The sequence below is a fragment of the Molossus molossus genome, unplaced genomic scaffold (genome assembly GCF_014108415.1).
Source record: "Molossus molossus isolate mMolMol1 unplaced genomic scaffold, mMolMol1.p scaffold_m16_p_1, whole genome shotgun sequence".
In the NCBI taxonomy this organism is placed as follows: Eukaryota; Metazoa; Chordata; class Mammalia; order Chiroptera; family Molossidae; genus Molossus; species Molossus molossus.
Genome location: NW_023425344.1, coordinates 119,398,206 through 119,425,296, shown reverse-complemented (window position 1 = coordinate 119,425,296; position 27,091 = coordinate 119,398,206). Strand labels below are relative to the sequence as shown.

At 41.2% G+C, this 27,091-nt stretch overlaps 1 protein-coding gene across 2 annotated transcripts in view; it reads right to left on the bottom strand.

Annotated features, from left to right (window-relative positions):
• REC114 (REC114 meiotic recombination protein) overlaps window positions 1–27,091 on the bottom strand; it is a 208,431-nt gene that overhangs the window by 47,337 nt on the left and 134,003 nt on the right. The window contains exons 3-5 of one of the 2 annotated variants that reach the window (XM_036246037.1): window positions 14,006–14,089; window positions 5,373–5,522; window positions 259–345 (exon numbers count right to left, since the gene is read on the bottom strand). In XM_036246037.1, coding sequence (XP_036101930.1) covers window positions 259–345; window positions 5,373–5,522; window positions 14,006–14,089 — 321 coding nt within the window. Of the gene's footprint in view, window positions 1–258; window positions 346–5,368; window positions 5,523–14,005; window positions 14,090–27,091 lie in introns of both variants that reach the window. The other variant, XM_036246048.1, reaches the window with a different exon arrangement.

Genomic DNA, 27,091 nt, shown 5'->3' with positions numbered 1-27,091 from the left:
GCTGCCTCTCGCATGACCTGACCAGGGCCGGGGATGAACTGCAACCAAGGTACGTGCCCTTGACCAGAATTGAACCTGTGACTCAGTGGTCTGTAGGCTGATGCTCTAACCGCTGAGCCAAACCAGCCAGGGCTCTACCCTCTTCTGTAGTAACACTTCAGGTTACTATTGTACAGAAAGGGAGTGAACAGAGGGATACAAATTTTCAGGATCACTGTTTTTTATGACAAGACAACTGAACATGGAAATGGGTTCTACCTGAGCTAGCCGGGTCACGGAGGTCCTTCCTCCTGGGGTGATTGTGATGGCTGATATGTACTGCTGCTGCTCCAGCTTCTGGTGTGACTGGAATGAGACAACTGGCAGTTTAGCTGGACACAATCATAAACACCACAGGATATTAAAGAAGTGGAAACACATGCATTCATGATCCAAGAAAAAATATCAGGAAAAATCACTGTTGGTGTAGTCTGTCCTGTTTTCAGCTGGGTTGTGACTTGATTACTGTAGCAGAGGTATGCACAGACTTGGTCTGAGGCTCCTGCCCTGCACCTTGGGTTCCTCAGTGTCTGACAGGCTGTTACTGCTTCTCTGTCTGACAGTGCTGTGTTCTGTTTGCAGAAGCCTAGTTCGGGACCCAGGGCCACAGGCTGGTACTGGAGGGCAGTCAGTGTTGCCCAGCCTCTGATTATCCAGATTGTCACCTAAAAATTATTACTCAAGTAATACATATTCATTGCAGAAAAGCAAAGCAATAAAAAACCCTGTAATTGCAAGATAACTATGGTTTAAAATATATATGTATATATAAATATAACTGGGCTTTTATTTTTTACTTTTTTCTTTATTGACTTGAGAGAGAGAGGAAGGGAGAGGGGGAGAGAGAGAAACATCAATGAGAGAGAACATGGATTGGCTGCCTCCTGCACGCCCTCCACTAGGGATCAGGCCCACAACCTGGGCATGTGCCCTGACCAAGAATCAAACTGGCGACCTCTTGGTGCATGGGTCCATGCTCAACCACTGAGCCACAATGGCTGGGCTATAACTGGGCTTTTAAAAATCTCATTTTAGACATTCTGAAGAAATGGCTTCTTAGACACATAATAAAGGGAAGGGAGCCACAAAGAACAAAGTAGAGGTCCAGCCCTGAAGAGCCCACAGCCCAGTGAGAACCTAACATAAAACTGATTAGAATGCAACCCAGGAACTGCTGGGGCCTGAGGCAAACCAGGCAAGCGTAGGACTTCAGGCTTAAAGTGGAAGGAGTGAACTGGAAGGGGTGTGCTCCAGAATGTGTCCATTTCTACGGAGGCCTTGATGTGAGGGGTTCTCAGGCAGCACACGGGGGATGTGTTCCAGGCAGACACCACGAACCAGATGAAGGAGGCTGGAGGCGTAAAAGGCTGTGAAGGCTGCTTCCACCTAATAGCACTAGAACTCATGGGAGCCCCACCACTCTGGCTCCCTGGCCACAGGGCTGCAGGTCTGGCTCTGTCTGGATCCTGTGGCTGTTGCACTGCTTATCTCCAGACAGGTGTTCCCACCTCAGGTGTGAACTGGTGGTGTCATAGGGAGAAACCTCTAGACCGCTCTGGAAGGTACCTCTGCTTCTCCGGCATGTTCTTGCTGCCAGGAGTCGGAGGTGCCAAGTTTTGTGTCCTGGCCTATGGAAGCTGACTATTGCTAGTCAGCAGGTGTTAGCAGAAAAGTAGGTCTGGAAGCATCAAAAACAGTAGGGGAACAGAGCAAAGAAAGAACAAACAGCTAGTCAGGATCACACAAAAGAAAGTGAACAAAAGGGAAAGGGACTCAGTGAATGACGCATCCTTAGGCAAGCCCCTTTTCTCTTCTTCATTTGCAAATACAAAAGTCAGGCTCTAGTGTCTAGTGTTTCTTTAGCTCTGATATTTTATGTTTTCCTGGGATACATAGGAATTCAGCTCATACCATGTTCTCAAACAACTAGGAAAGATAGCAGTCAAAAGCCATATGCCACAAACACTGAATAGCCAAGGGCGACTGAAGTACCTGAGTCTAGTGGAATGGCTGCGGGTTAGACAGTGCAGAGATGGAAGGTTCTGTGCACATAGTAGCTGGAGCCTCCTGGCCGCGAATGGAAAGCAGTTCCCTTGGAGACTGCCGTCCTTTTCCCTGCCTCCCTCTTGGGTGGGCTGGGTTGCCTTAGAAGCCCTCAGGTTGAGAAACACCTGGTTAAGCCACAATTAGCAAAATTACAAGGCTAATTAAAAGTAAATATAAAATACCCAGGAAATGACTCAGGAACTTGAAATAGATAAGGAATTATCTCTGGGAAAAAAAAAAAAAAAACTGTTTTAGAGAAATCAATGGTTTTGGGGAAATGGCACACCTGAGTGCAGGAGAGCAGCAAGGGGACTAGAACTTGGCCACAGATTTTCCCTCAGGAGATGGTTTCTGAGAATCTGCGCAGCGGTCACCAAGGGCAAACCGAGGACTGGTTTGTCATCAGGATGACCAGGGTCAGCCTTCAGAAGGCCTGCACTCGGAAGCAACCCTCGGCTCTCTGCTGTCTTCTCTGCCGCTGACACTATCTTATCGTGACCCTGTTGATTCAAGTTCTGACCCAGATGCTAATGTGTTCATTTACAGAGGAAGGCAGATCTGAAAGGGAACAGTACTGGCAATAATAGTAATGATATATAATGTTATTTACATACTGGCCACACATTACATTTGCATAGGTACTTTGCATAGATAGCATTTCAAATCTCATTTTACAGATGAGGTTCAGTGACTTGCATGAGAGCAGATCATGCAGCAACTAATCAGGCCATGATTCAAACCTAGATTCATTTTTATTTCAAAACCTATAATCTTTGCACAACATTGAAGTCTATCATCTATTCAGAACACCAAACTACAGCTCAGATGGCCCGGAACAGAGAATTGAGAAAAGACATGAAATGGTTCCAGCCACTTTGGGGATGTTTCTACCTAGACTTTTGGACCAGCCTTTGAAATGCGAGCCCTGGAGCCTTCACCTGCTGCTGGGCCCACGGCCCAGCCTGGATCTGTCACTGCACGTCACAGTTACACTTTATATTTAGATAATTGTGTAGCCTGATTTGTCTTCATTACATGTACAAGGATTCCACACCTTCCCAAATTCTGGAACCCTGTTTGGTCCTGCTTGTATCCTATGCATTGGGTATATGATCTGAATATAATGACTGGTCACTGAAGCACAGCAAAAGGAAATCTATTTAAAGGGCAGGGGATCATAAGGAATAAAGTACCTTATAACCAATCACTCATCCCACTTGTAGGGAGGGGTTCCTAAAGAACAGCAGGAGCTGATGAGGCATGAAGTTGGGAACACGGTCCAGGGTTTTGAGAAAAGCAGTGCGGCACTGACGTCACAGAAGAGGCCACATGGAACAGGAAGGGAAAGTCCGAAACACCAGAGTCTGACTTAGCAAACTACACATTCGAGAGGAAACCACACAACATGTACTTAAAGAAAAGACTACAACAAATAATGTAAATTTATATTTACCCTAGATCAATTATGAATGACAAAAGGACTTGGTGATACCAGCAGAAATGAATTGTCTTAGTCCAGTGAGTTTACGGAAAGCCGTGTTTGCAAAATCATTTCTCAAAGTAGAAAATTCCAGCTCGAAACTGGAATTTCATCCTGAGAGCAGAGGTAGATTTTATTCCAGCTGCCTTTGGGACTGTGTGCTCCCAGAAGAAAATTCTGTAATGATTCTCACACTTTTGATCACAAGCCCCTTGACACACTTAAAATCAGAGGCTCTTGAACAGCTTTTGAGTTACATCTATCTAATGTTTATGTCAGCAATTAAGACAATTTTAAATACCAATTCATTTAAAAGTAATGAACACAATGTTAATATTTAAAACATTTTAATGAAAAAACTATTTCCTAAAACAAAGGTTTTTTTTGGTAATGACTTTTGGAAGCCTCTTGAACATCTAGCTCAGTGGAAGACAGCTGGACCTATCTGCTTCTGCACTCAGTCTGCTGACATGTTTCTTTGGCCGAGGTACATGAAGAAAATCTGGCTCCACACAGATACATAGATGGAAAAGGCAGACATATTTTAAAATAGGCTTTTCAGATAATTGTGGACATTCTTTAATATGACACCAAAACTCAACAAATGATAGTTTCTTAAAGGTTGGTTAGTTGCAACACAGAATCTGAAATCACAGCAATGAACTCTTATATTAAATCCATTGGTCTATGCTGCACTTTGAAAACATGATTTTCTAGCACCATATATATTTGGCCATTTGGAAAATATTGGTTCACTAAACTACACACAGCTTCCAAATGTTGAAACATTTTGTCATGCAGTTATAAAAAGAAATCCCATTAATAGCAGCAACAGAAGTCTTCTGGGTTAGGAGCTGTGGAACTCAAATGGCTAATACAAGTTATCCAGGACTCAAATTTTCACCTGAGAAGCTTATTTTATCATGTTGATAAACACTATCAGTTGTTTTCCTAAATGATAGGCTCACTCTATTCATTTTTGAGAAAATGTCCATCAAATTCCCATTAATGCGGTATTCCCCAGAGAAAGGCTAGTTTGCTCCCAGCACAGTCACACGAGTGCTGTCCCTTGAAGTAGCACCGTGCTTTCGGATGCACCTGTCTGTGTGTGCTTGCCACCAGTGACGAGAGACAGTGGTGCAGGTGGTACCACTGTCTGGATTTGTGCTAAGGTGACAACAGTTTTGCTCACAATACCTTCGTCCCATTAACACAAATATCAACAAAGTGGAAAGGGCAAATAATGTCTTAATATTAATACAAAATAACACGGACTTTCTGGATCCCTGAAAAGGTCTCAGGGAGGGGTCTGTGGATCACACTTTGATTACCAGTGTTCCAGAGTGACCCAGAATGCATCTGGGACTCCCTCCCAGTCTAATTGCTAGGATTACAGATAGCTAAAATGAAAGTCAACCTTCAATTTAAATAAGTCACTCAACTTTAGATATTTTTTAACCTGCAAACCTGGTGGACTTAACCAATTGCACTGTCATTCTGGTCCCCAGAGAGTGTTACTTTGTCAGGTTTCTTTTTTTATATATATTTTTTTAAACTTTTTTTTTCTTTATTGACTTTACAGAGAGAGGAAGGGAGAAGGAGAGAGAGATACATTGATGAGAGAGAACATGGATTGGCCGCCTCCTGCATACCCCACACTGGGGATCGAACTGACAACCTCCTGGTGTATGGATTGATGCTCAACCACTGAACCACACTGGCTCTTGTACAACCACCACAATGGCCTACTCACACCGCACTGCGACAGGATGCTCCGCGCACAGCCCTGCCCTCAGCTTTCACCTGCCTGCAGGGGGCCAGGATCCTGGCCGGTCCCGTCGTCGCGCACCTGCACGGTTACGTACTGGGCCAGCCTCTGCACACAGCTGCCACAGCGCTCCAGCGCCTGCTGCTTGGACTCTCCACTGAACTGTACCCGGAACATGCGACTCTTGTTCTGTTCGACAAATCGAAAGTTATTCTAAGTGACACTTGTGATATCACTTTACATTTATTTACTGCAGGGTCTTCTAGTGTGTGCTTACCTGTGCTTGGAGGGGAGGAGGTACAGATAAAGGAGTGTGTACCTTAGATTGTTGATGTGGGTATAGAAAAGCTAATCAGTTTTCTTTCCACTTTTGGGAGCTGTTCTCATACTAAAATTCATTTCCTTCAGGGAACAGATATTAATAAAAATGGAAAAACCCATATCATACAGAGCAGGAAGGTGACCACACTCACTGCAGGAGAAGACCAGTATTTTGTTTTACCTTTGAATAAAGATTACATAGCTTTTAATTCCTTAAGTAAAAAAAATCAGTCAGGATAATACAGCATATTGCTGCCTCAACTTTTTTTTTAAACCTGAGTATATAAAAGAGCAAACCAGGTAGATGCCACATTAAACAAACCAGTGAATTTGAAAAACAAGACTGGGGAACAGGACAGACAGGCTGATGCTAAAAGCTAATGTACATCATGTTAATAATCTGTAGTGTCCTTTATCGTTAGAGGCCACCTACTACACAAACCACACTGCATCACATGTTGCCTTTAATTTGCTGTATGAATTACATCCCTTGGCAAATCAGCAAATTTGGGAAAGATGCAATTAAAAAATTTAAAATCTGACCACTACATCAACTTTATTTCATTATGAATTAAAAAAGCTAAATTATAACAACAATTATAAACCCATTATTTTGCTTTTTTTTTTTTTTTTTATCCTCACTCGAGGATATTTTTCCATTTTTTGTACAGATAGAGTGGGAGGGAGAGAGAGGAAGGAGAGAGAGACAGAAACATCGACGTGAAGGGACACATCGAGTGGCTGCCACCCGCACGACCAACCAGGGCCGGGGACAAACTGCAACCGAAGTACGTGCCCTTAGCGGGAACCGAACCCGGGTCTCTCCGGAACGCAGGCCGACGCTCTAACCGCTGAGCCAAACTGGCCAGGGCTAAACCCATTATTTTGAAAGAGATTGTTTTCTCTTTTCTAGTCTAACATTCTGCCTCGTGCAGAGAAGTTGACGTGCACTGAAGCCGCCCGAATGGGACTGTATGTACTGTGTGCCTTTATTCAGGTTCTTCTGGAAAGAAATTCAGATGCCAACTTAGCATAGTGACTTTCCATTCATGAAATTCATAAGTCACACTGCTTACTGGAAAAGTCATCTAGTTATAGTTAGCCAAATTCTGTAAGTTCCTATAAGCAAAAACTCGTTGATTCTCCTCTTCACAATTTCTACTATTTTGGCTCAGCGGTTAGAGCGTCGGCCTGCGGTCCGGAGAGACCCGGGTTCGGTTCCCGCTAAGGGCACGTACTTCGGTTGCAGTTTGTCCCCGGCCCTGGTTGGTCGTGCGGGTGGCAGCCACTCGATGTGTCCCTTCACGTCGATGTTTCTCTCTCTCTCTCCCTTCCTCTCTCTCCCTTCCACTCTATCTGTACAAAAAAAAAAAAAAAAAAAAAAAAAAAAAAAAATAAATGTTTAGAAGAAGCTGTCATACAAAGCCCTGTATTAGGTTACAGAAAACTCTGGCGTGGCTGAGCCATGGTCAGGTGTCATTTGTAGAATAGACACTGCTGCCCCTTTGCTGCCATTGTTGGGTTCTCTTCATTTTTTTCAGAGGAGGAAGGTAATTGCAGAGGTCACAGCCTGTGGCAGTGTAAGAGGCAGAGAGAGTGGACAGTGGCAGTGTGAGCAAGGGACACCTTAAATGATGCCTTCTGTGGGTTCTTCAAACATGAATCACATTTTATCAACAAAATCCTATTAAAAGGGCCCACAGATACCTGAAAGCGGCCCTGAGGTAAAAGAAGTGGAACAATCACCTGATTTGCTTATTTAGTATGACGAGCTTGCATCCATCAGCCCTCCTCATCCATCAGTCCTCTCATTGTCACGGACCCTTCGAAACGGGCAGTTGAATTCATTCCCCAGGGGTTAGAATTGTGGAATCAGACTTCAGCCCAGCACTTACTAACTGGTCTTAAACTCTTGTGCAAAATAAGTTTGTTTAAAATGCACACACCCAATCTCTGTGTCTACAGATTTGGAGGCAGTAAGTCTGGGATGGGGCTTGGAGAAGGTGTGTCGAGCAAACTAACAGACTGCCCAAGTAATTATGTGACAAAGATGACCTGTGCCCCAGGTTGAGAAATGCTGATTTAAGCACTGGGGATAAAGGCTTAATGTATTTGTTTTACTTAAGTGAACTCTAATCTAATCCAGTCAGCATCTGGTGTGAAGTATTTCCAATGGAATGGCAGCCGAAGTGAGGAAACTCAGCTTCTAGTTCTGTAGTCTAAGTGTGTGTCTAGAGCAATCTTCATTTTTTAATTCATTTAATTTTTTCCCCTAAGTATAAAAGTAATCTGTTACCATTACCCCCTACCCCAACAATGAAAAAATATGAAGAGGAAATCTTCTAATATATTCTGAGTGACGCTTGTCATATTACTTTACTTTTATTTACCGCAGGGTCTTCTAGTGAGTTTCCCTGTGCTTGGAGAGGAGGGGGTGTGGCTAAAGCAGCACCTAGGTTACATTAGGGTATACTATATTAGAAATACACACACGTTCATACATAAATATCTATACCATGTATTATATATACTACATATATATGTAACATACATTTTACAGTATTTTGTAACCTAATTTTTTATTTAACAGTAAGTATAAAAATAGAAGTATAATTCATTACTTTTAATGGCTAAAGAATATTGCTTTGACTCCTAATGAAAACATTTAAGTTATTTCCAGCCTTTTTTCCCCAGTATAAACCACAGGCTTTGATAAGTACTCTTACACTCTCGTCTTTGTACATAACACCTGGTGAAAGGGTCTGTGTATCTGAGTGCCTTGTGCCAAACTGCCTGGGGCAGGACAGTGCCAGTTACCGCCTGAGAGTCCTTGCCCACCCCTGCGCGCCCCACCCCAGATGAGTATCCTTTCCTTTTCCAGCCCATTGGGTCAGCATAGATTTTTGTCCCTTGAGCCGCCAGGGGAGTCTGCAGCCCTGTCCTCCAGCGCCCTTGGTCACTTCTCTCTTGGATGAACAATTCCCAGATTATCAAGAGTGCTGAAAACTAACTAACCCCAAGGAAGGGAAAAGAACTGATAAGAGAACTACACATTCTATTTTTGGTAATAATACACATCTTTTGTGAAATTGAGCTGATTTCTTTTTTATAATTAATTAGTTGTTTCCAACTCACCCTGGTTTAGCCTCTATATGAAGTATCTTTATATTAGCCATTTCTGTTGTGATCCTGTAATTACATAACTTTTTGAGAAGTAAGAACATTAAAAATTATACCTCATAGATAGATGAAAAACATGTAAGAAAGTTATTAAGTGTATAAACAGGACAAAAATCTCAGACGAACTGTGTGAGTCTAGTGGTGTCTACCTGTGAGTGTACATAAGAATGAGTTTGGACAGTTAGGGTCTTTCTGGAATGTAGTTCCAGGAAAAGACGGGAGTCTGTGTGTCTGACAGCCTGACTGACCCTCGCTCTATGTTTTCTTCTGTAACAGTCTCAGGTAGAAGTTGAGCCTACCACCTGCAGCCAATGCATAAGGACCCAAGGTACATCAGGAAAAATCTGAAAATGAGTAACATATCCATTCGTATCGTTAATACTGTGGGGTAGCACAATGGAAAATCATCACTGGGTTAACAAAAAGGATTCCTAGATTGAAAATATTGACGAGATTTATTTTTATGCCATAGTGAGAAGTCAAAAAGACATTTTAATTCACTTGCTGTGAACTGGAAAGTTGTCAAGTATATACTAACAGCCATGAAGCACCAAACAGAGTCTCAGTTTCTATCCTCTAAGGAGATTAACTCAAAATTACTATATGTGAAGTGGTACCTTACATGTTAAATTGTTCCCACCCTATTTCAAAACACTTAATTTCAAGTTATTAGAACTAATAGAAAAATCCCCTTTTACACAGACTCCTTGAGGAAACAAGTTAAAGATAACTGCTTGTCTATTTACAAGATCTTTGTGTACTCACAAGAAAGTCAGGTGTCCCCAAAATCCTGACTCATGAGTATGAAGGCGCCCCCACATGGAGACCATGAAGCTCAGGCTCTATAGCTGACACTCCATGATCTCAGCACACATGGAAGGCCAGGGCCCAGATGGCACCACACAGGAGCACCAAGGAGATATCAGAGACCTCACAACCCCACTGACTCTCTTTGCTGGTTTTAGATGAATCACTCAGACCTGTAAGAGGTTTTCCATCACCACCAGGACCCCAAATGGAGCAGTTTCCCTCACTTGAGCAGTGACTTCCTCTATTGCAGGAAATGGAAGGGGGAGGGGATAGAGAAAGGACTTAACCAGAGAAGGGACTTCAGCATTTTCTTTGATCCTTTGCTTTGAAACCAAAGCCTAGGCCAGACAAAATCATGAAAAAAATTCTTCAGTGAGTTATTGGGGTGAAAAGCCAAGAGGACAATGGTTTGGGTTTACTCCTTTGAAACAAAGTCCCTTAGGAAAGGGATTTATGTGTCAACTGTTAGCCAATCTGCCAGGACCATTTTGATCAGAATTCCTGGACAAAAGGAAGTACAAGTAGGCAGAATTTATACAATCTACTTATTTCAGCCAGAGAGAAAATAATCTTTATTACTACAGGATTTAAGTTATATGAAATTGCTATTAAAGGAATGAAAATTTTATTTCAAAATACTTCTTCCATTTGTCAATTTAAACAATGGCGTTTGTCACATAAAACCTGGTTAACTGCCCTGGCCAGTTTGGCTCAGCAGTTGAGCGTTGGCCTGCGGACCAGAGAGTCCCGGGTTCGATTCCCGCTAGGGGCATGTACCACCAAAAAAACAAAAAACAAAACCTGGTTAACTGAAGATATCCAAGGCAAGAAATGCCTAAGATACACTTTGCCAGGTAAGGCAAAAAGAAGAATCTGTTGGTTCAATATTAATAAAGTCAATAAATCAAAGAAAAAATACTTTATCTTGATAGGTGTCAAAAGCTTTTGATAAAATTTAATATGTAATCCTGATTAAAATATTAGTAAATAAACTATAACTGAAATAATATCTCCCTTACATGGTAAGGAATATACAATCAACCCCTATTTTGGAGGCCATTATACCTGGATTTTCTGTCACATGCATCTGAATTGTTCTTTTTTTTTAACTTTTTTTTTCTTCCTTTTGATTTTTAGAGAGACAGGAAGGGAGAAGGAGAAAACACGGATAACAGAGAACATTGATTGGCCGCCTCCTGCAAGCCCCCCACTGGGGATTAGGCCCACAACCTGGGCATGTGCCCTGACCAGGAATTGAACCGGCGACCTCTTGGTGCATGGGTCAGTGCTTAACCACTGAACCACACCAGCAGGGCTGAAATGTTCTTAATGTCTAAATACGTCAGCCCATTTAGGTCAGCGAGGTGTCAAGGGTAGCACTATAACCATATAACTACAGTGTTCTGGAAGGTTTAAATAATTCAGTAAGGTGAGAAAAGTAATAAGTATAAACTAGTAGAAATAAATAAATTATCATTGTTTGCAGATTATAAAACTACTTTCCTAAAAATTAATAAATTAACAAATTATCAGAGTTAATAAAAGTTTAGTAAGGAAGCTAAATTGAAATAACACAGAAAAAATCCAATAATAAGCAGCTAGAAATATCTTTGGGATAAAGAGTACCACTCAAATTATAAAAGGCAAAGGTTCCTAACCTTAAATATTTTAGAATCTATATATTATATATGCATAAGTATTATATATAAAATTATTTAGCTACACAAATTACATAAATATTTATTTCCATATAACATGTAATCTGTACCTGTCTACAACATGTAATCACTTTACAGACAGTATCTAAATACTCTGAAGAGGCAAACTAGGCAAATCAGTAGACAGGTGATTCACAGAAGAGATACGATGGCTAACAAACACAAAAAAAATGTTTATTCTCATTAGTTACCAAAGAAATGCAAATTAAAGGAAGATGCTCATTTTAGCCTATCAAATTGGAAACAAATTTTGAAATTTAAATTGTATTACCCTACTGGAAAGGATTTGGATAAATGAACATTCTTACACATTGCTAACACTGTAGAAATGGACAACCTATCTGGAGGAAAAGTTTACTAAATAAATGTTCAAATTTCTAGGACTTCTATCTTAAGAACATTGTAAATAAATTCTTATGAAAATCAAAATATATTTATAACAGCAAAAAGTTGGGAATTAGTCAATTGAATCATGAGCCGTCCAAACAATAAAATGCTACATAGCCATGAATAATCATGTTTTCAAAGACTAAGAAATGATTTAGCATAATCTTTCTGATACAGTGTTACATGACAAGAGAACAGGATACAAAGCACTCTATATACTATAATCTCAAATTTATAAATTATCTACATGGCAGGCACTGTTCATTGCCATGAGCCAATCCACAGCATAGGCTGGAAAAGTCAAACACTCATTTTGCTAAACTTGGCATGTTGGGGTGGCATGTTACACTGTTCTTGCTGGTCCATGAGACAAGTAGACATCTTCCAGAGGCTGTGGGAGTTAGAGAGCTATGCATTCCTTGTAGAATGAACAGCTAAAGCTGGTCTTCCTCTAATGTAAATAAAATAGAGCTGTAGCAACCATCTGCAGACGTGAGGAGAGGCCAAGGGACTGCAAAAATGTTGACCTTGGCAGTGATGTTGCTGGGCCAATGCTAGCTAGCACTGCCTGTTTCTGGATCTCTTATTTAGTGGGGGTGGGGTGGGGGAATCCCCATTTTGGAGGCTGTTGTACCTGGATTTTCTGTCACATGCATCTGAATGCTGATATAATATACATGCCTAGTAAAAGCTTCAAAATGTTAACAATGATTATTTTTAAATTGAATTTATTTGGGTGATATTGGTTAGTAACATTATATAAGTTTCATGTGTACATTTTTATAATACAACATTGGTATACTCTAATGTGTGCTCACCAGCTGAAGTTCTGTCTCCTTCTGTCACTATATATTTGACCCCCTTTATTCTCCTCCAATCCCTCCTCCCCCCAATAACCAGCTTTCAGTTGTCTGTAATATAATGATTATTTTTGTGTGGTCAAATTATGGTTGGTTTTTATTTTGCTCTTTAGAGTTAAAGATTTACACGATAATGTATAATAGGAAAAAAATTCAAATTCAAATGATCAGACATGCTGTAACTTTAAAAAAAACATATACATTCATTCAGCATGACACAGTCATAAGACCAGTGGGTGGCCTAGTTCTCTGATAGTTATAATCTTGGCTGTTGGCTAAAGTTGAATTCCGTTTCCTCATGTGTAAAAAGGAAAACAGGTTCATGAATTTTTTGCGTATGAGCTCCAGACTGCTTTGGCAATCTGGTGAAGTCAGTGGGCCCCTTCTTGGAACAATGTTTTTAATCACACAAAATACATAAGATTACAAAGGTAGCCAATTATACTGAAATTGTATATTACAATATTAAAATACCAATTTGTGAATCAATAGTATATATGCTTCCTTATTAACATGCACAATAAGATCTAGCAGTAAGACTAGTAACCACCATAATCCTGAGGTAATGATAAGCATAAATGACATGTCAGATATCTGAAATAACTGTAATAAGATATATAAAATATCTGTGGTTTGTACTGGTGCAAAAGTCTAATATGACTGTGGGCTGATTCCCACATTTGTAATTGAAGGAAGAAATAAATTTCAATTAGATGTCAGTGAAAATTCATGTAGTTCCTGGACCCCGGAATTCTTTGAGGACCCTTTGGAGGGTCTGTGGACCTCAGGTTAAGTCCTTTCTATTAGATGCTCTTGAAGACTTCTTCTGACTTTTCAGTTTATGAGCCTGTTAGAAATTAGTTATCTATTCAGTGAATGTTAACAGATTGTTTTTTTGTTGTTGTTATTTCTGAGAGAAAGCAATCCAGGGGATCTGTCCACATGTTTCTTTGGTGAGGATCATTCTTTATGTTTAATAGAGGTAGAAAACAAATAAAAAAGGAATTTAATTTTTAATATTAAAGAGGGGGAAAAATGAAAAGAGACATTCAGTGAAGCACTCAAAGAGCATGACTTTGAAACACCTAGCAAGACAAACAGTGAGGCAGTCCACTACCTCTCAATCTGTGCTTGGGAGATGGAGAGCAGCTGCCCAGCTCCCTCGGATCCATCAAAGCCTCGGTCCTCAGCATCACCCTCTTACTAACTAGGATTCTGCCTTTCAATAGTCCTTATTTCATGTTCTACTCATGATGCAAACCTTTCTTAAACATGTATTACTCCAGTACCATCTCACCTGTAAAGAGAAGCTCTCATACCCCCAAGCCATGTGCACATAGAAGACGAGAAAGGTAGGGTAATTTGCTTAAAAACAGTGGGCCACACAGCAACTTGCCTTTATCGTTGTTCCAAACAATAGACAATCCATGCGTTTCACAATCTTCAACCAGTTCTTGCTACCAATGAGAGAAAACCCTTCCTGAAACAAAACGATTAAGCAAAATTAGCAATAAAAGAAAAAAGAGAGGTGAAGAGTAGCTGTAGTGCAGAAAGCTGTTATTTATTCTGTAATGTACACACACAGATGATTCAATGTCACCAACTGCCAGGAAGACCCTTCCAATAAATAAGTCCCTGGGTCCCAGTGCTCTTCCTGAATGATCAACATGAATAGTCTCACCTTTTATTCCTTTTCTTAATCTTTTCAAGAAAGATTACGTTTTAATAGTTCAATAAACTATTAAAGACAGTAAATATCTATAGTCATATTTGCTATAAAATACTCTTATGTTCCTCTAGGATTTGCCAAAATAAGAGTTTACATTCCTAAAAGCCAAGGACTTCCATTATACTAATTTATTAACTTATCTGACACATCCTAACTACATAGTGAGATTTCTCCTCATAAGAATCTTATTTTCAGATTCCTATAAATGTAAAGTTTGAAGTAATTTGTCTTTAGATGCTTAATGCTTAGTTCTTTATTTCAATCTGAAAAACAGACAAAAAAGGCAAGGAGGGCACATTAAGTCTCAAAAGAGGGACAACAGTTGGATCCTAACTGTGGAAAGATGAACTTTTTCCGCAGCTTATTGATGAAGTAAATAGAACTGGCTGTCTAATGATTATGGCAGCTCATGAGCTCCAATTATGTTGTCAGTGGATTTTCTCAGTTAGGCTGCCCGTTCAGTCAGAATGTGGTTAGCATGTAGTCAAAGGAGTCCAGGAAACTGGTGAACTGGCGGCTTGTACCGCTGCGCACACCCTGCCTTTCGACCTGGTAACATCGCAGCCCCCACCAGCAGGGAACTCAAGAAATATCTAAATCTTGGAAAAACAAAAGAAAATGTTGACCTTTATTTTATCCATTGGAACCCTGATAAAATCTCTATTCTTAAATCTAAATATGATAAAACTTTCATAGAAATTTACAGCCCAGGAAAACAGAGTAGGTTAATTCCTTGACATTTTCAGTAGAAAAAAAGAGTCAATTCTAAAATATTGATTCTATGAGTTTCATCATCAATAGTTGGCTTCCTTCCTTCCTTCTTTCCTTCCTTCCTTCCTTCCCTCCCCCTCCCTCTCTCTCTCTCTTTTTTTTTTTTTTTATCCTCACCCGAGGACATTTTTTTTTCATTTTTTGTTCAGGTAGAGTGGGAGGGAGAGAGAGGAACAGAGAGAGAGAGAGAAACATCGATGTGAAAGGGACACATCAAGTGGTTGCCACCCGCACAACCGACCAGGGCTGGGGACAAACCGCAACCGAGGTACGCGCCCCTAGCGGGAACCGAACCCGGGTCTCTCAGGACCGCAGGCCAACGCTCTAACCGCTGAGCCAAACTGGCCAGGGCCCTCTCTCTTTTTTAATACAAAATGAAGTTAGGCAAACCATTTGTGATTTCTTCTTAGAACTCTCTTGGAATTATCAAAGAGAAATTGTTCATTATTATATCAAAAGCCATGTAGATGTTGTTTAAAGCGGCAGTACATGGGGGACTTGCACTCAGACACATTGCTGGTGGCAGTGGAAATGGTCGGCTCCTAAGGACGGTAATTTGGCAATATCAAAACTTCAAATGCCTTTACTCTTTAACATAGCAACCCCAATACTGGGAATTCATTTCATAAATCAACCTCTACAAATATCAAGTGATGCATGAACAAGGTTAAGCATTTTTGCATTTTTTAGTGGTAGGAGACTAAAAACAACTTAAGCATGCATCAATAGTGGACTGGTTAAATAAAGTATGGTACTCTGTATGATGGAATACTATAAAGCTGTAAAAAAAAAAAAAGGATGCACTATATCAGCACTGTCCAATAGAAATATGATTTGAGTCACATACGTAAATTTAAATTTTCTAGGAACCACATTAAAAAAAACTAATAAAATTTTAATATTTTATTTAACTTAATGTATCAAACAATTATTTTAACATGTAAACAATATAAAAATTATTAATAAAATAGTACAAAAAAGAGAATGTAAGCTAAGTCTTTGAAATTTGGTGTGCATTCAATTTTTTTAAATCCTCACCCGAGGACATTTTTGCATTTATATTCAGATAGAGCAGGAGGGAGAGAAGAGAGAGAGAAATATTAATATGAGAGAGACACATTGAATGGTTGCCACCTACACAATCCCAAGTTGGGGGGGGAGGGACAAACTGCAATCGAGTATGTGCCCTTAGCAGGAACTGAACCCGGGTCTCTGGTCCACAGGCTGGTGCTCTAACTGCTGAGTGCAGTTTAAACTCACACCATATCTCAGTTCAGATGCTGTGTTTTCCGTGCTTAAGGTGAAATGCAGTCCAACCAAAATAATAAAGTTGAGTTTAATGGGAATATATTTTATACTGCTTCCATTTTAAAATCAAAATTTAAATGAAATGAAATTTAAAATTTTGTCTTTTCTTTGCACCAGCCATATTTCAAGTGCTCAGTAGCCACATATGGCCCATAGCTACCTTCTCGGACAGTGCGGTTCCAGATATATTGATCTCTACCAGCATGTTGTTCAGCAAAAAAGCAAGCTACAGAACATTTTGTATAAGAAAGGGAGGGAACATACAATGTATACAGTCATGTGCAACATTTGGCTGTATATACAATGATGGTCCCACAAGATGACAACCCAGCTGCAGACTCCCTGCCACCTAATGACGTCACAGCCATCTGAATGTGGCAGCACAGCAACTGCTCACGTGCTGTGGTGATGCACCACACACACACACCACACTGCTCACGCCCGCAGGCCCTACCTCCCAGGCCGGGCGCGGGCACGCTGATGCTCGCAGGGCGATGAAATCGCCTAACAAAGCCTTTGTCAGAACGTATCCTAGTAGCTAAGCAGAACATAACTTTATTATTATTTACTTGCATTTACATTTTTTTTAAATGGAAGGATCAGTGCACAAGAGACTAATAAAAATAGTTATCTGAAGGGAGTGGGAAGGAACAGTACAGATGGGGGCAGGGTGAGAGTAGAATTTTTATTGTGCGCCTTTTTATATTGCTTTGATTTTTGAACCACATGCATGTGTACGGGACTATCTACACAAATAAGGACACCCGTTCCAGTATGACACAAACTCAGAGAAGAGGAAGCAGGACATAAAAAAATGCTAAGTCTATGGGAACTTGGTTCTATCTTTACAACTCTTCTGTAAATCTAAAACTATTCTAAAATAAAAGTTTATTGAAAAGGAAAAGAAATGACAGCTCTTGGCTCTGGCCTGGTCTTACCTCTTGCTATGTCTAGTCCAGTTCGGGTTCCACGGGACTGCTCCATCTGGCAAGTCCACAGACTCTCCATGTAAACTTGCCCAATGGGATGCGACAGTGTTTCTGCACAAATGCTGTCACTTCTGCATGTTGTTGCTTCTGAATGGCAGCACACACCAGCCGGTCACCCACGTGATCACCCTCTATCACACTTGACTCCTTGTTTCCTCATTCCTCCTCCATTACCAGTCAGTCCCTGAGAGTTTCTATCCTACAGCTTTTTCATTCGACGCTTCTCCCCATTTACACCTTCACTGCCACATCCAGTTCTCCCTGGATTTACTGCAATATCATTCTAACTGGTCCCCCTTCCTCCGGGCCAATTTCTCAGTCTACCTATGCTACTGCCAGAGTAGTCTTTGTAAAATAAAAATCTGACACAGTCACTCCCTTTTAATACAGTAATCCGGCCATCCCCTCCTCCACCCCCACCAATCCCCACCCCACCCCCAGAAACCCCACAGGATGAAGCACATATCCCTGCATGCATATAAGTCTCTCAAATTTGGCTTCTGCCTTTCATGAGTGATGTCCTTCAGCTCTCATACAAACAAAGACACTAGAGCCATAACTGAACTCCCTGCAGTTCTGCAAACGTGTCAGGCTCCTCAAACACTGATTTCATTGTACAGCTCATTCCTGAAGTGGCCTTGCTTTTTTGTTCATCTTTTATTTTTGTTTTGTTTTTTTTTAACATCTTTATTGTTGAATATATTACAGATGTTCCTTTTTTCCCTATTGCTGCCCTCCTCCCCACTCCTGCCCCTCTCCTGCCTTTCTCCACACTGTTGTCTGTGTCCATTGGTTATGCATATATACATATAAGTTCTTTGGTTTATTGCTTCCCACCTCCCTACCCCCCTTCCCTTTGAGGTTTGTCAGTCTAGCAACCAATTTGTACTTCTTAATCCCTTCACCTTTTTCACCTATTCACCAACCCCCCTCCCATCTGGCAACCAACAAAATGTTCTCTGTATCTATGAGAATGTTTCTATTCTGCCTGTTCATTTGTTTGTAGATTCAATTGTCAATAGATATGTATTTATTGCCATTTTGTTTGTTCATATTTTTTTATCTTTTTCTTCAAGAAGACCCTTCAGAATTCCGGTCAAGATGGCGGGTAGGTAAACGTGGTATCGCGTCCTCCCACAACCACATCAAAGTAACAACTACAGAACAACCATCATTCAAAACTGCCTGAAATCAAGCTGAATGGAAGTCCTACAACTACGGAATTAAAGCAGCAGCCGCATCCAGACTGGTAGGAGGGGCGGCGGCGGCACGACGGTGGCGCGACAGGCTGGTCCCACACCCACATGTGGCAGATAAAAATCAGGAGGCTCCCGCGGCTGGGAAGGTCCTTCCTGAGGACTGAGGGGTCCCCGTCCCTCACCAGGTGCCCCGCTCAGGGTTCCAGTGCCAGGAAGAGAATCCCCATAACTTCTGGCTGGAAAAACCAGCGGGAACTGAGGCTCAGGGAGGCTGAGGCGGCTGGAGCCCCCGGCAGCTCCTTAAAGGGCCCGCGCACGGACTTATCGGACTCTCTCCCTCTAAGCTTGGAGCGGAGGCAGCTCGAGGGGCACCAGAGACATACAGGGAAGAACTGAGCTGTTTGGCACTGGAGCGAGGGCTGGAGAGGGGGCTTTCTCTGGGACAAACGTGCTGTAAGAGGCCTTTGTTCCTTTGGTGAGCCCTTCCCTGGGGCAGCAGACAGCCGCCATATCTGGGACTCCAGCAACCTGGCTCACACTGGTTGCCCCGCCCTGGTGACTCCCTGAGGCCCCGCCCCGCCCAACTTTCAAGCCCACCCAAGCTGTTGCCACTTGCTTAACCATAGGATTGGCCTGTCTTGGATCCTGCTTCAGGTTTTTCCTAAATTCTTTCAAACGAGCAGCATCTGATCTCAGCGAGCCCCATACCTCTCATTAAGTAATACACTGAAACAAACACAGGGAGGCAGCCAAAATGAGGAGACAAAGAAACAGGTCCCAAATGAAAGAACAGAACAAAACCCAGTAAAAGAACTAAGCGAAATGGAGATAAGCAACCTAACAGATACTGAGTTCAAAATACTGCTTATAAGGATGCTCAATGAACTTAGTGAGAACCTCAGTGAACTTAGTGAGGGCCTCAAGAGCATAAAAAAGGACCAGTTAGAAATCATGGGTGCACAGGTAGAATTGAAGGAGGCACTAACTGAAATAAAGAATAATTTACACAGCTTCAATAATAGAGTATGTAAATCCAAGGAGCAAACCATCAATTTGGAATATAAGGAAGCAAAAAATCCCCAATCAGAACAGCAAAAAGAAAAAAGAACTCAAAAAAATGAGGATAGTGTAAGGAGCCTCTGGGACAACTTCAAGCGTGCCAACATTCACATATTGGGGGTGCCAGAAGGAGAAGAGTGAGAACAAGAAATCGAAAACCTGTTTGAAACAATAATGGCAGAAAAATTCCCTAACTTGGTGAAGGAAACAGACATACAAGTCCAGGAAGCACAGAGAGTCCCAAACAAGATGAACCCCAAGAGGCCCACACCAAGACACATCATCATCAAAATGCAAAAGGTTCAAGACAAAGAGAGAATCTTAAAAGCAGCAAGAGAAAGGCAGCTAGTTACCTACAAGGGAGTTCCCATTAGGCTGTCAGCTGATTTCTCAAAGGAAACTTTGCAGGCCAGAAGGGAGTGGCAAGAAATATTCAGAGTGATGAAAACCAAGAACCTACAACCAAAATTACTCTATCCTGCAAAGCTGTCATTTAGAATCGATGGACATATAAAAACTTTCCCAGACAAGAAAATGTTAAAGGAGTTCATCACTACCAAACCGTTATTATATGAAATGAAGAAGGGTCTTTTTGAAGAAAAAGATAAAATGTATGAACAAACAAAATGGCAATGAATACATATCTATCAACAATGGAATCTACAAACAAAAGGAACAGGTAGAACAGAAGCATTCTCATAGATACAGAGAACATTTTGTTGGTTGCCAGTTGGGAGGGGGGTTGGAGGAATGGGTGAAAAAGGTGAAGGGTTTAAGAAACACAAATTCATTGCTAGACTGACAAACCTCAAAGGGAAAGGGGCTGCGTGGGATGGGAAGAAATAAACCAAAGAACTTGTATGCATAACCAATGGACACAGACAATAGTGTGGGAAAAGGTGGGAGGGGGGGCGGGAGTAGGGAGGAGGGGGTCAATGGGGGAAAAATGTGGAACATCTGTAATACATTTTACATCCAACAATAAAGATTTGAAAAAAAAAAAAAAAAAAGAAGACCCTTCAACATTTCATATAATAATGGTTTGGTGGTGATGAACTCTTTTAGCTTTTTCTTGTCTGGGAAACTCTTTATATGGCCATCGATTCTAAATGACAGCTTTGAAGGACAGAGTAATCTTGGTTGTAGGTTCTTCCTTTACATCACTCTGAATATTTCTTGCCACTCCCTTCTGGCCTGCAGAGTTTCTTTGGAGAAATCAGCTGACAGTCTTATGAGAACTCCCTTATAGGTAACTAACTGCTTTTCTCTTGCTGCTTTTAAGATTCTCTCTTTGTCTTGAACCTTTTGCATTTTGATGATGATGTGTCTTGGTGTGGGCCTCTTGGGGTTCATCTTGTTTGGGACTCTCTGTGCTTCCTGGACTTGTATGTCTGTTTCCTTCACCAAGTTAGGGAATTTTTCTGCCATTATTGTTTCAAATAGGTTTTCAATTTCTTGTTCTCTCTCTCTTCCTTCTGGCACCCCCAATATGTGAATGTTGGCACGCTTGAAGTTGTCCCAGAGGCTCCTTACACTATCCTCATTTTTTTGAGTTCTTTTTTCTTTTTGCTGTTCTGATTGTTTTTTGCTTCCTTATATTCCAAGTCGATGGTTTGCTTCTTGGTTTTACCTACTCTACTACTGAATCTCTGTACATTATTCTTTATTTCAGTTAGTGCTTCCTTCATTTCTGACTGGTCCTTTTTGATCCTCACTAAGTTCATTGAGCATCCTTATAAGCAGTGTTTTGAACTGTGCATCTGTTACAATGCTTATCTCCATTTCACTTAGTTCTCTTCCTGGAGTTTTGTTCTGTTCTTTCATTTGGGACCTGTTTCTTTGTCTCCTAATTTTGGCTGCCTCCCTGTGTTTTTTTCTATTTATTAGGTAGAGTTGCTATGTCTCCTGGGCTTCCTAGGGTGGCCTATTGTAGTAGGTGTCCTGTAGGTCCAGTGGCACAACCTCCCTGATCTCCCAGCTGGGCCTTTGAGGTGCACCCCTCGTGTGGACTTTACATCCCTCTGTTGTAATTAAGTCTTGATTGCTGTTGGCACATCAATGAGAGGGTTTTACTCAGGCTGATCAGCTGCAAGGACTGGCTGTGCCCACTATACACCGACCTCTGACTACCTTGGAGGATCAGCTGTGCAGGAGCCCACCACACAGAGCAAGATTTACTTCAGTAGGGCTCTGGTACCCACTGAGTCTGCTCCTTGAGTGTGTCACTTGTGGAGGTGTTGGGTGGTGGTGCTGTGCAGTGTTCTGAAGCTGTACACTGGGTGTGCTGGCTCTGGGGCCAGGTCAGCCACTGCCTGTGTTCTACCCGGGACCACCAGGCATAAGCTACAAAGTGATCTGCAGATGGCTCCTTCTTGTGCCGGGCTTGGAGGTGCCCAGGCAAAGCCAAATTGTGAACCAAGGCTGGCTACTTCTAGTGCCAGGCCTGGGGCCACTTAACAAGAGGTATGGGGTTTGCTGAGACCAGATGCTGCTTGTTTGAAAGAATTTAGGAAAATCTGAAGCAGGATCTGAGACAGGCCAATCCTTTGGCAAAGCAACTGGCAACAACTTGGGTGCGCCTGAAAGATGGGTGGGGCGGGGCCTCAGGGAATCACCAGGATGGGGCAAACAGTGTGAGCCAAGTTGCTGGAGTTCCAGATATGGCAGCTGTCTGCCTGCCCTGTGGGGGAAGGGCTCACCAAAAGAACAAAGGCCTCTGACAGCACATATGTCCAGGATAAAGCCGCCTCTCCAGCCCTCACCCTAATGCCAAATAGCTCAGTTCTTCACCATACGTCTCTGGTACCTTCCCAGCTGCCTCCCTCACGCTGGAGCCTGAAGGGTGCAACTCCGAGTAACTTGGTGTGCTGCCCCTTTAAGAAGAGCTGCCTGGGACTTCTGCAGCTGCAGCTTCCCTGAGCCTCAGTTCCCACTGGTTTTTCCAGCCAGAAGTGATGGGGACTTTTCTTCCTGGCACTGGAACCCTGAGCTGTGTACCTGGTGTGGGAGAGGGAACCCTTGCTCCTCAGGGAGGACCTTCACAGCCGAGGTATCCCCCTAATTTTTATCCGCCACATGTGGGTGTGGGACCAGCCCGTCTGCCTCCGCCCCTCCTACCAGTCTCAGTGTGGCTGCTTCTTAAATTCCATAGTTGTAGGACTTCCATTCAGCTCGATTTCAGGCAGTTTTGAATGATGGTTGTTCTGTAGTTTAGTTGTGACTTTGATGTGGTGGGAGGATGTGATACCGCGTTTACCAACCCGCCATCTTGATCGGAAGTCTTTTCACTCTTCTTTTAAAACCCAGCTTCAACTCAACCATTCCCCCAAGGCAAAGTTGGTTGAGCACGGAAGTCTTTGCTCCATAGGATCTATTGTACTTGTCACACTACCATAACTATTTACATATCTTCCTCCCCAATTACAATGAGGGGAAATCCCTAGGCAGGGTGAGGCAGGGGAATAGGAATGTCTTACCCCTTGAGTCAGCAACTATCACAATGTTTAGCAAATTCTACTGGGTCAGCCCCAGTAGCCACTCAGATTCTCGGTGCAGTGGCCATGTAGAAATGGCTGTGGCCTTCTTCCCTGACAGCACCTCTTATTTGAACCATTTTATGGTTCTTCCTTAATTTGTCCAAACCATTTTGCCTTAAACTTCATACATCTCTTCTCTCTGCCTCTGCACCCTGACTTTTTGCTCAATTAGCCTCTAATCATCACTCATTTTGCCCCTAATCTCAATTGGGTCACCCTGTTAAGATTTTCCAACAGCATTTGACTTTTTTCTTTCATAGTATTTATCTCTCTCTGTATGTGTGTGTCCATAGTGATTATTTACTTAACATCTATTTTTTCACTAAACTATAAGCCACATGCAGGCAGGGGCTATGTGTATTTTTCTCACTACTGTATATGTAGCACCTATTATGGTGTTTGACACTAGAAGATGCTTCAAGTTTTGTTGAATAAATGAACTAAAGAATGAAACTCTTTGTTAAAATTAATTAACAGTATTTCATGCCAGCCTCATTTCTTGGGATCAGTTATTTACTGGGGTCCACCAATGTATTGCCTGTCCAATGATGCAGAACACTTTACTTTTATTTGATTTACATTAATCGTGTTTAGGATTCAGAAAGAGCTTTTTCATTCTAATGTTTGGGATTTAATAAAGAAGTCTGTGCACCTACCTACTTGTCATTCATATATTCCTGGATTTTAATAACTGATCTTCCTATCTTTGAAAATCCACTTCTTTGAATCTCCTTTAAGGCTTATCCATCTGGTGAATTCAGCTCACCTAAAGGCTCTTCTGTACTGCCTTTCCTGAGTTAGTTAAGTGACCTGCTCTGTGCTCCCAACAAAATGCTATGCCTGCCACTACTTAAACCCTCACTGACCATCATGAACTCCTGTCATGGCTGCCCACTGTGCTAGGGGATAAAAACAGGCACAGAATCTGCCCAAGGGAAGAAAGCATCAGTATTACCTAGGAGCTTCTCCCTTAGGTGCTTAGGATACTGGCCCCCATCCAGACAAAGATCATTGCCATAAGAAGCCACATTAACTGATGAGAGTCTGTCATATTCTTTGAAAGCGCTGGGTGAAAAAATGGTTGGGATTTAATAATATAGGATGGGAAGGAAAAGAGAGCAGAGTACTCTAGGGAATACAAAATTATCATCAGAAAAAAGACTAGAAGTCAATTCCAAGAAATCATGTCAGGACAGAGAAATGTGGAAGCTAAGAGGGGTGAGACTTTCAAGTAGATAGTGGTCAATAGTGTCAGGGGATGCACAGGGATGGAGTGAAACTGAAAAGTCCACATTGAGTTCAGCAGTCAGGAGATGTATACACTACAATGTCTGTGTACATGCCTGTCACTCTACACCTCTTCCCAGCTCCCACTTTATTAAAATTCCACAAGAACAAGAACTGTTTTATCTTTTTTTCTTGCATATCTGTTGAATAATAAAAGAATGCCAATGTCGGACACCTTCCACCCATTTCCTGTGGTCACACACTGACCCATCCTCCTATGCTGTCCACCTCTGGCACAGTGCCTAGAATGCCACATGATTCCAAGATGAGGTGCCACATCACACATTTATATAAAGAGAACCTCAAGCTTTTGGTTTTCAAATATTATAAATTATGAAGTTCAATTCTACATTTTAGTTATCCATAAATAATTATGAGTTACCATAAAGATAAACAAAAGAAAGCCATTAAAATAAGGGAGAGCCCTGGTCTGGTCGGTGAGGCTCAGTTGGTGGGTGGAGTGTTGTCCTGTGCACAAGAGGTCGCCGGTTTAATTCCGCTCAGGGTACATAACCAGGCCGCGGGTTCGATCCCTGGTAGGGGTGCATGTGGGAGACGATTGATATTTCTCTCACATCAAAGTTTCCTCTCTCTAAAAAAATCAATAAAGACATTTTTTTAATAAAAAGGGAGAAAAGTACCTAAATAATGGATACAGAGATTAGATGTAGCCAACCTGATGTCCAAGGATGGTGGTGAAAACTACCTGAGCCCTCACCCTCACCAAGCCCATTCCTGTCATTGAGCTGTTTCTTTAGTGCTTCAGACACCCCTCAGCTCTGACTTCACGCACCAGTTTGAGCAAAGCCAAGAAAGCATCATGGGGATCACTGGTACTTAACTAGGTAATTAGCTTTAAAACCATGCCAGATACAATCATAAGTGCTTTAAAAAAAACATAGCAATTTACTTTTATGGAAATGACAAAGTGCTCATATCTGCAAATACCCTGGTTCAGAGGGAAAACAGCATAGGAGAAAATGATTACAAAAATAACTTGATGACTAATCACTTGACAATCCACATAGTCCCCAAGCCCAGAGTACAAAAAGGCTTCTTGATGAATGTGAGGTGTTTAGGTACCAGGTGATTTATTTAAAAATTAGATCCTGGCTTAAGCTTCAGGGTTCTGTTTCTGACTCATTTCCTTGGAGCTCAGAATTTGTGAGGTTCAAATAACACTGAAAACAAGAAAAAAATATCCCCAATAACGGATCTGCTACAGAATATAAAGATAAGGTGAAGAGAGAAGAAAGCAAGCAAAATAATTGGGGTAATTTATAATTAAATCTCCAATAATCATAACCAATTGTTATTTATTAAGCTAATAAAAGGGAGCAATAATGTAGAAAATTGGAATCTTCTACAAATTATAACCAGGTTAAGAGAATAAATGGAGCTAAATGTTGGATAAGAGAAGAAAAGACCCTATTTAGGGCAAAGGGCATTGGTTAAAAAAATAATAAATGGGTCCCAACTAGCCTGCACCAAACAGATAGTCAGAAATTTACATACATAACAGGACAAAAAAACTATTTTCATAATAATCTTGGTAGATTTAACAAATTTGAGACAAATGGGTTAAGTACACATCGTAGGGCCTGACCAATAACAACACTTGCATATTTAATTGGTAAACTTACATTGACCAAATGTCAAAACAAATTACAGAGAAGTTAAACAATTTGATATCAAACACAGTGAGTAATGTACAATCACTCAGAAACATTTACAGGGTGGGTTTCTGTTGCACTGCAGGAGCTGTGCCAGGTAAATGGGATTGAAAGACAAGACAGTGAGCTCACAGACTATGAGGAAGATAAACATGCTGGAGTTTTCTAAGCAGAGACAGAAAACAAGTTGTTTCAAGAAGTGAGGACAGCAGTATAAATGTACAGAGGAGTAGAGAAATATGACATGAACAAGAAATAAAATGCAATTTAGTTTGGCTAGAGAATAGGATAAAACACAAGTTTTTCCATTTGTTTATGTCCTCACAAATGTTTAATACTAAAAACTTCCTGAAATGGAATTCAATCCTACTTAAGTGTGATAAAATGATACTACTGAGAAAATTAAGTCTTCAGCTTGATATTTTATTTTCATTACTTTTTCCATAGATGTGTTCTTTAATAATAAGACATAGAAAACACCAAGTATACAAGAGCTACATTCTATATAAACCAAAATTACTGTCTCTCCTCAGTAAGGTCACTCTTAGAGTTGTACCTCTCACAACAGAACTCTCTTAAATCCTGAGCATATATACAGAATATAATCTTAATAAAACTAATTTCACAAGAAAATGACTTTGTTACTGAATGTGTACACTGAAGCACTCATTGCTCCAGCCAGCGCACTGCATCTTTGCACCTACTCTTTGAGTATCTGATGAAATATTTATTCTGAAAAATAAAACATGCTATCAGCTTGCTTAAAAATGAACCAATTCTGTCCTTCCTCAATAATAAAACTGGAAAAGACCCACAGGAGAAACTCTGACCATTTATTTTGGACCTTTCTACAGATTTTTACTTTTACTAATGTTCTTCCAATGAAGAAAACTGGCAAGGAATACTTGAGTAAAATGCACCTTACCTTGAA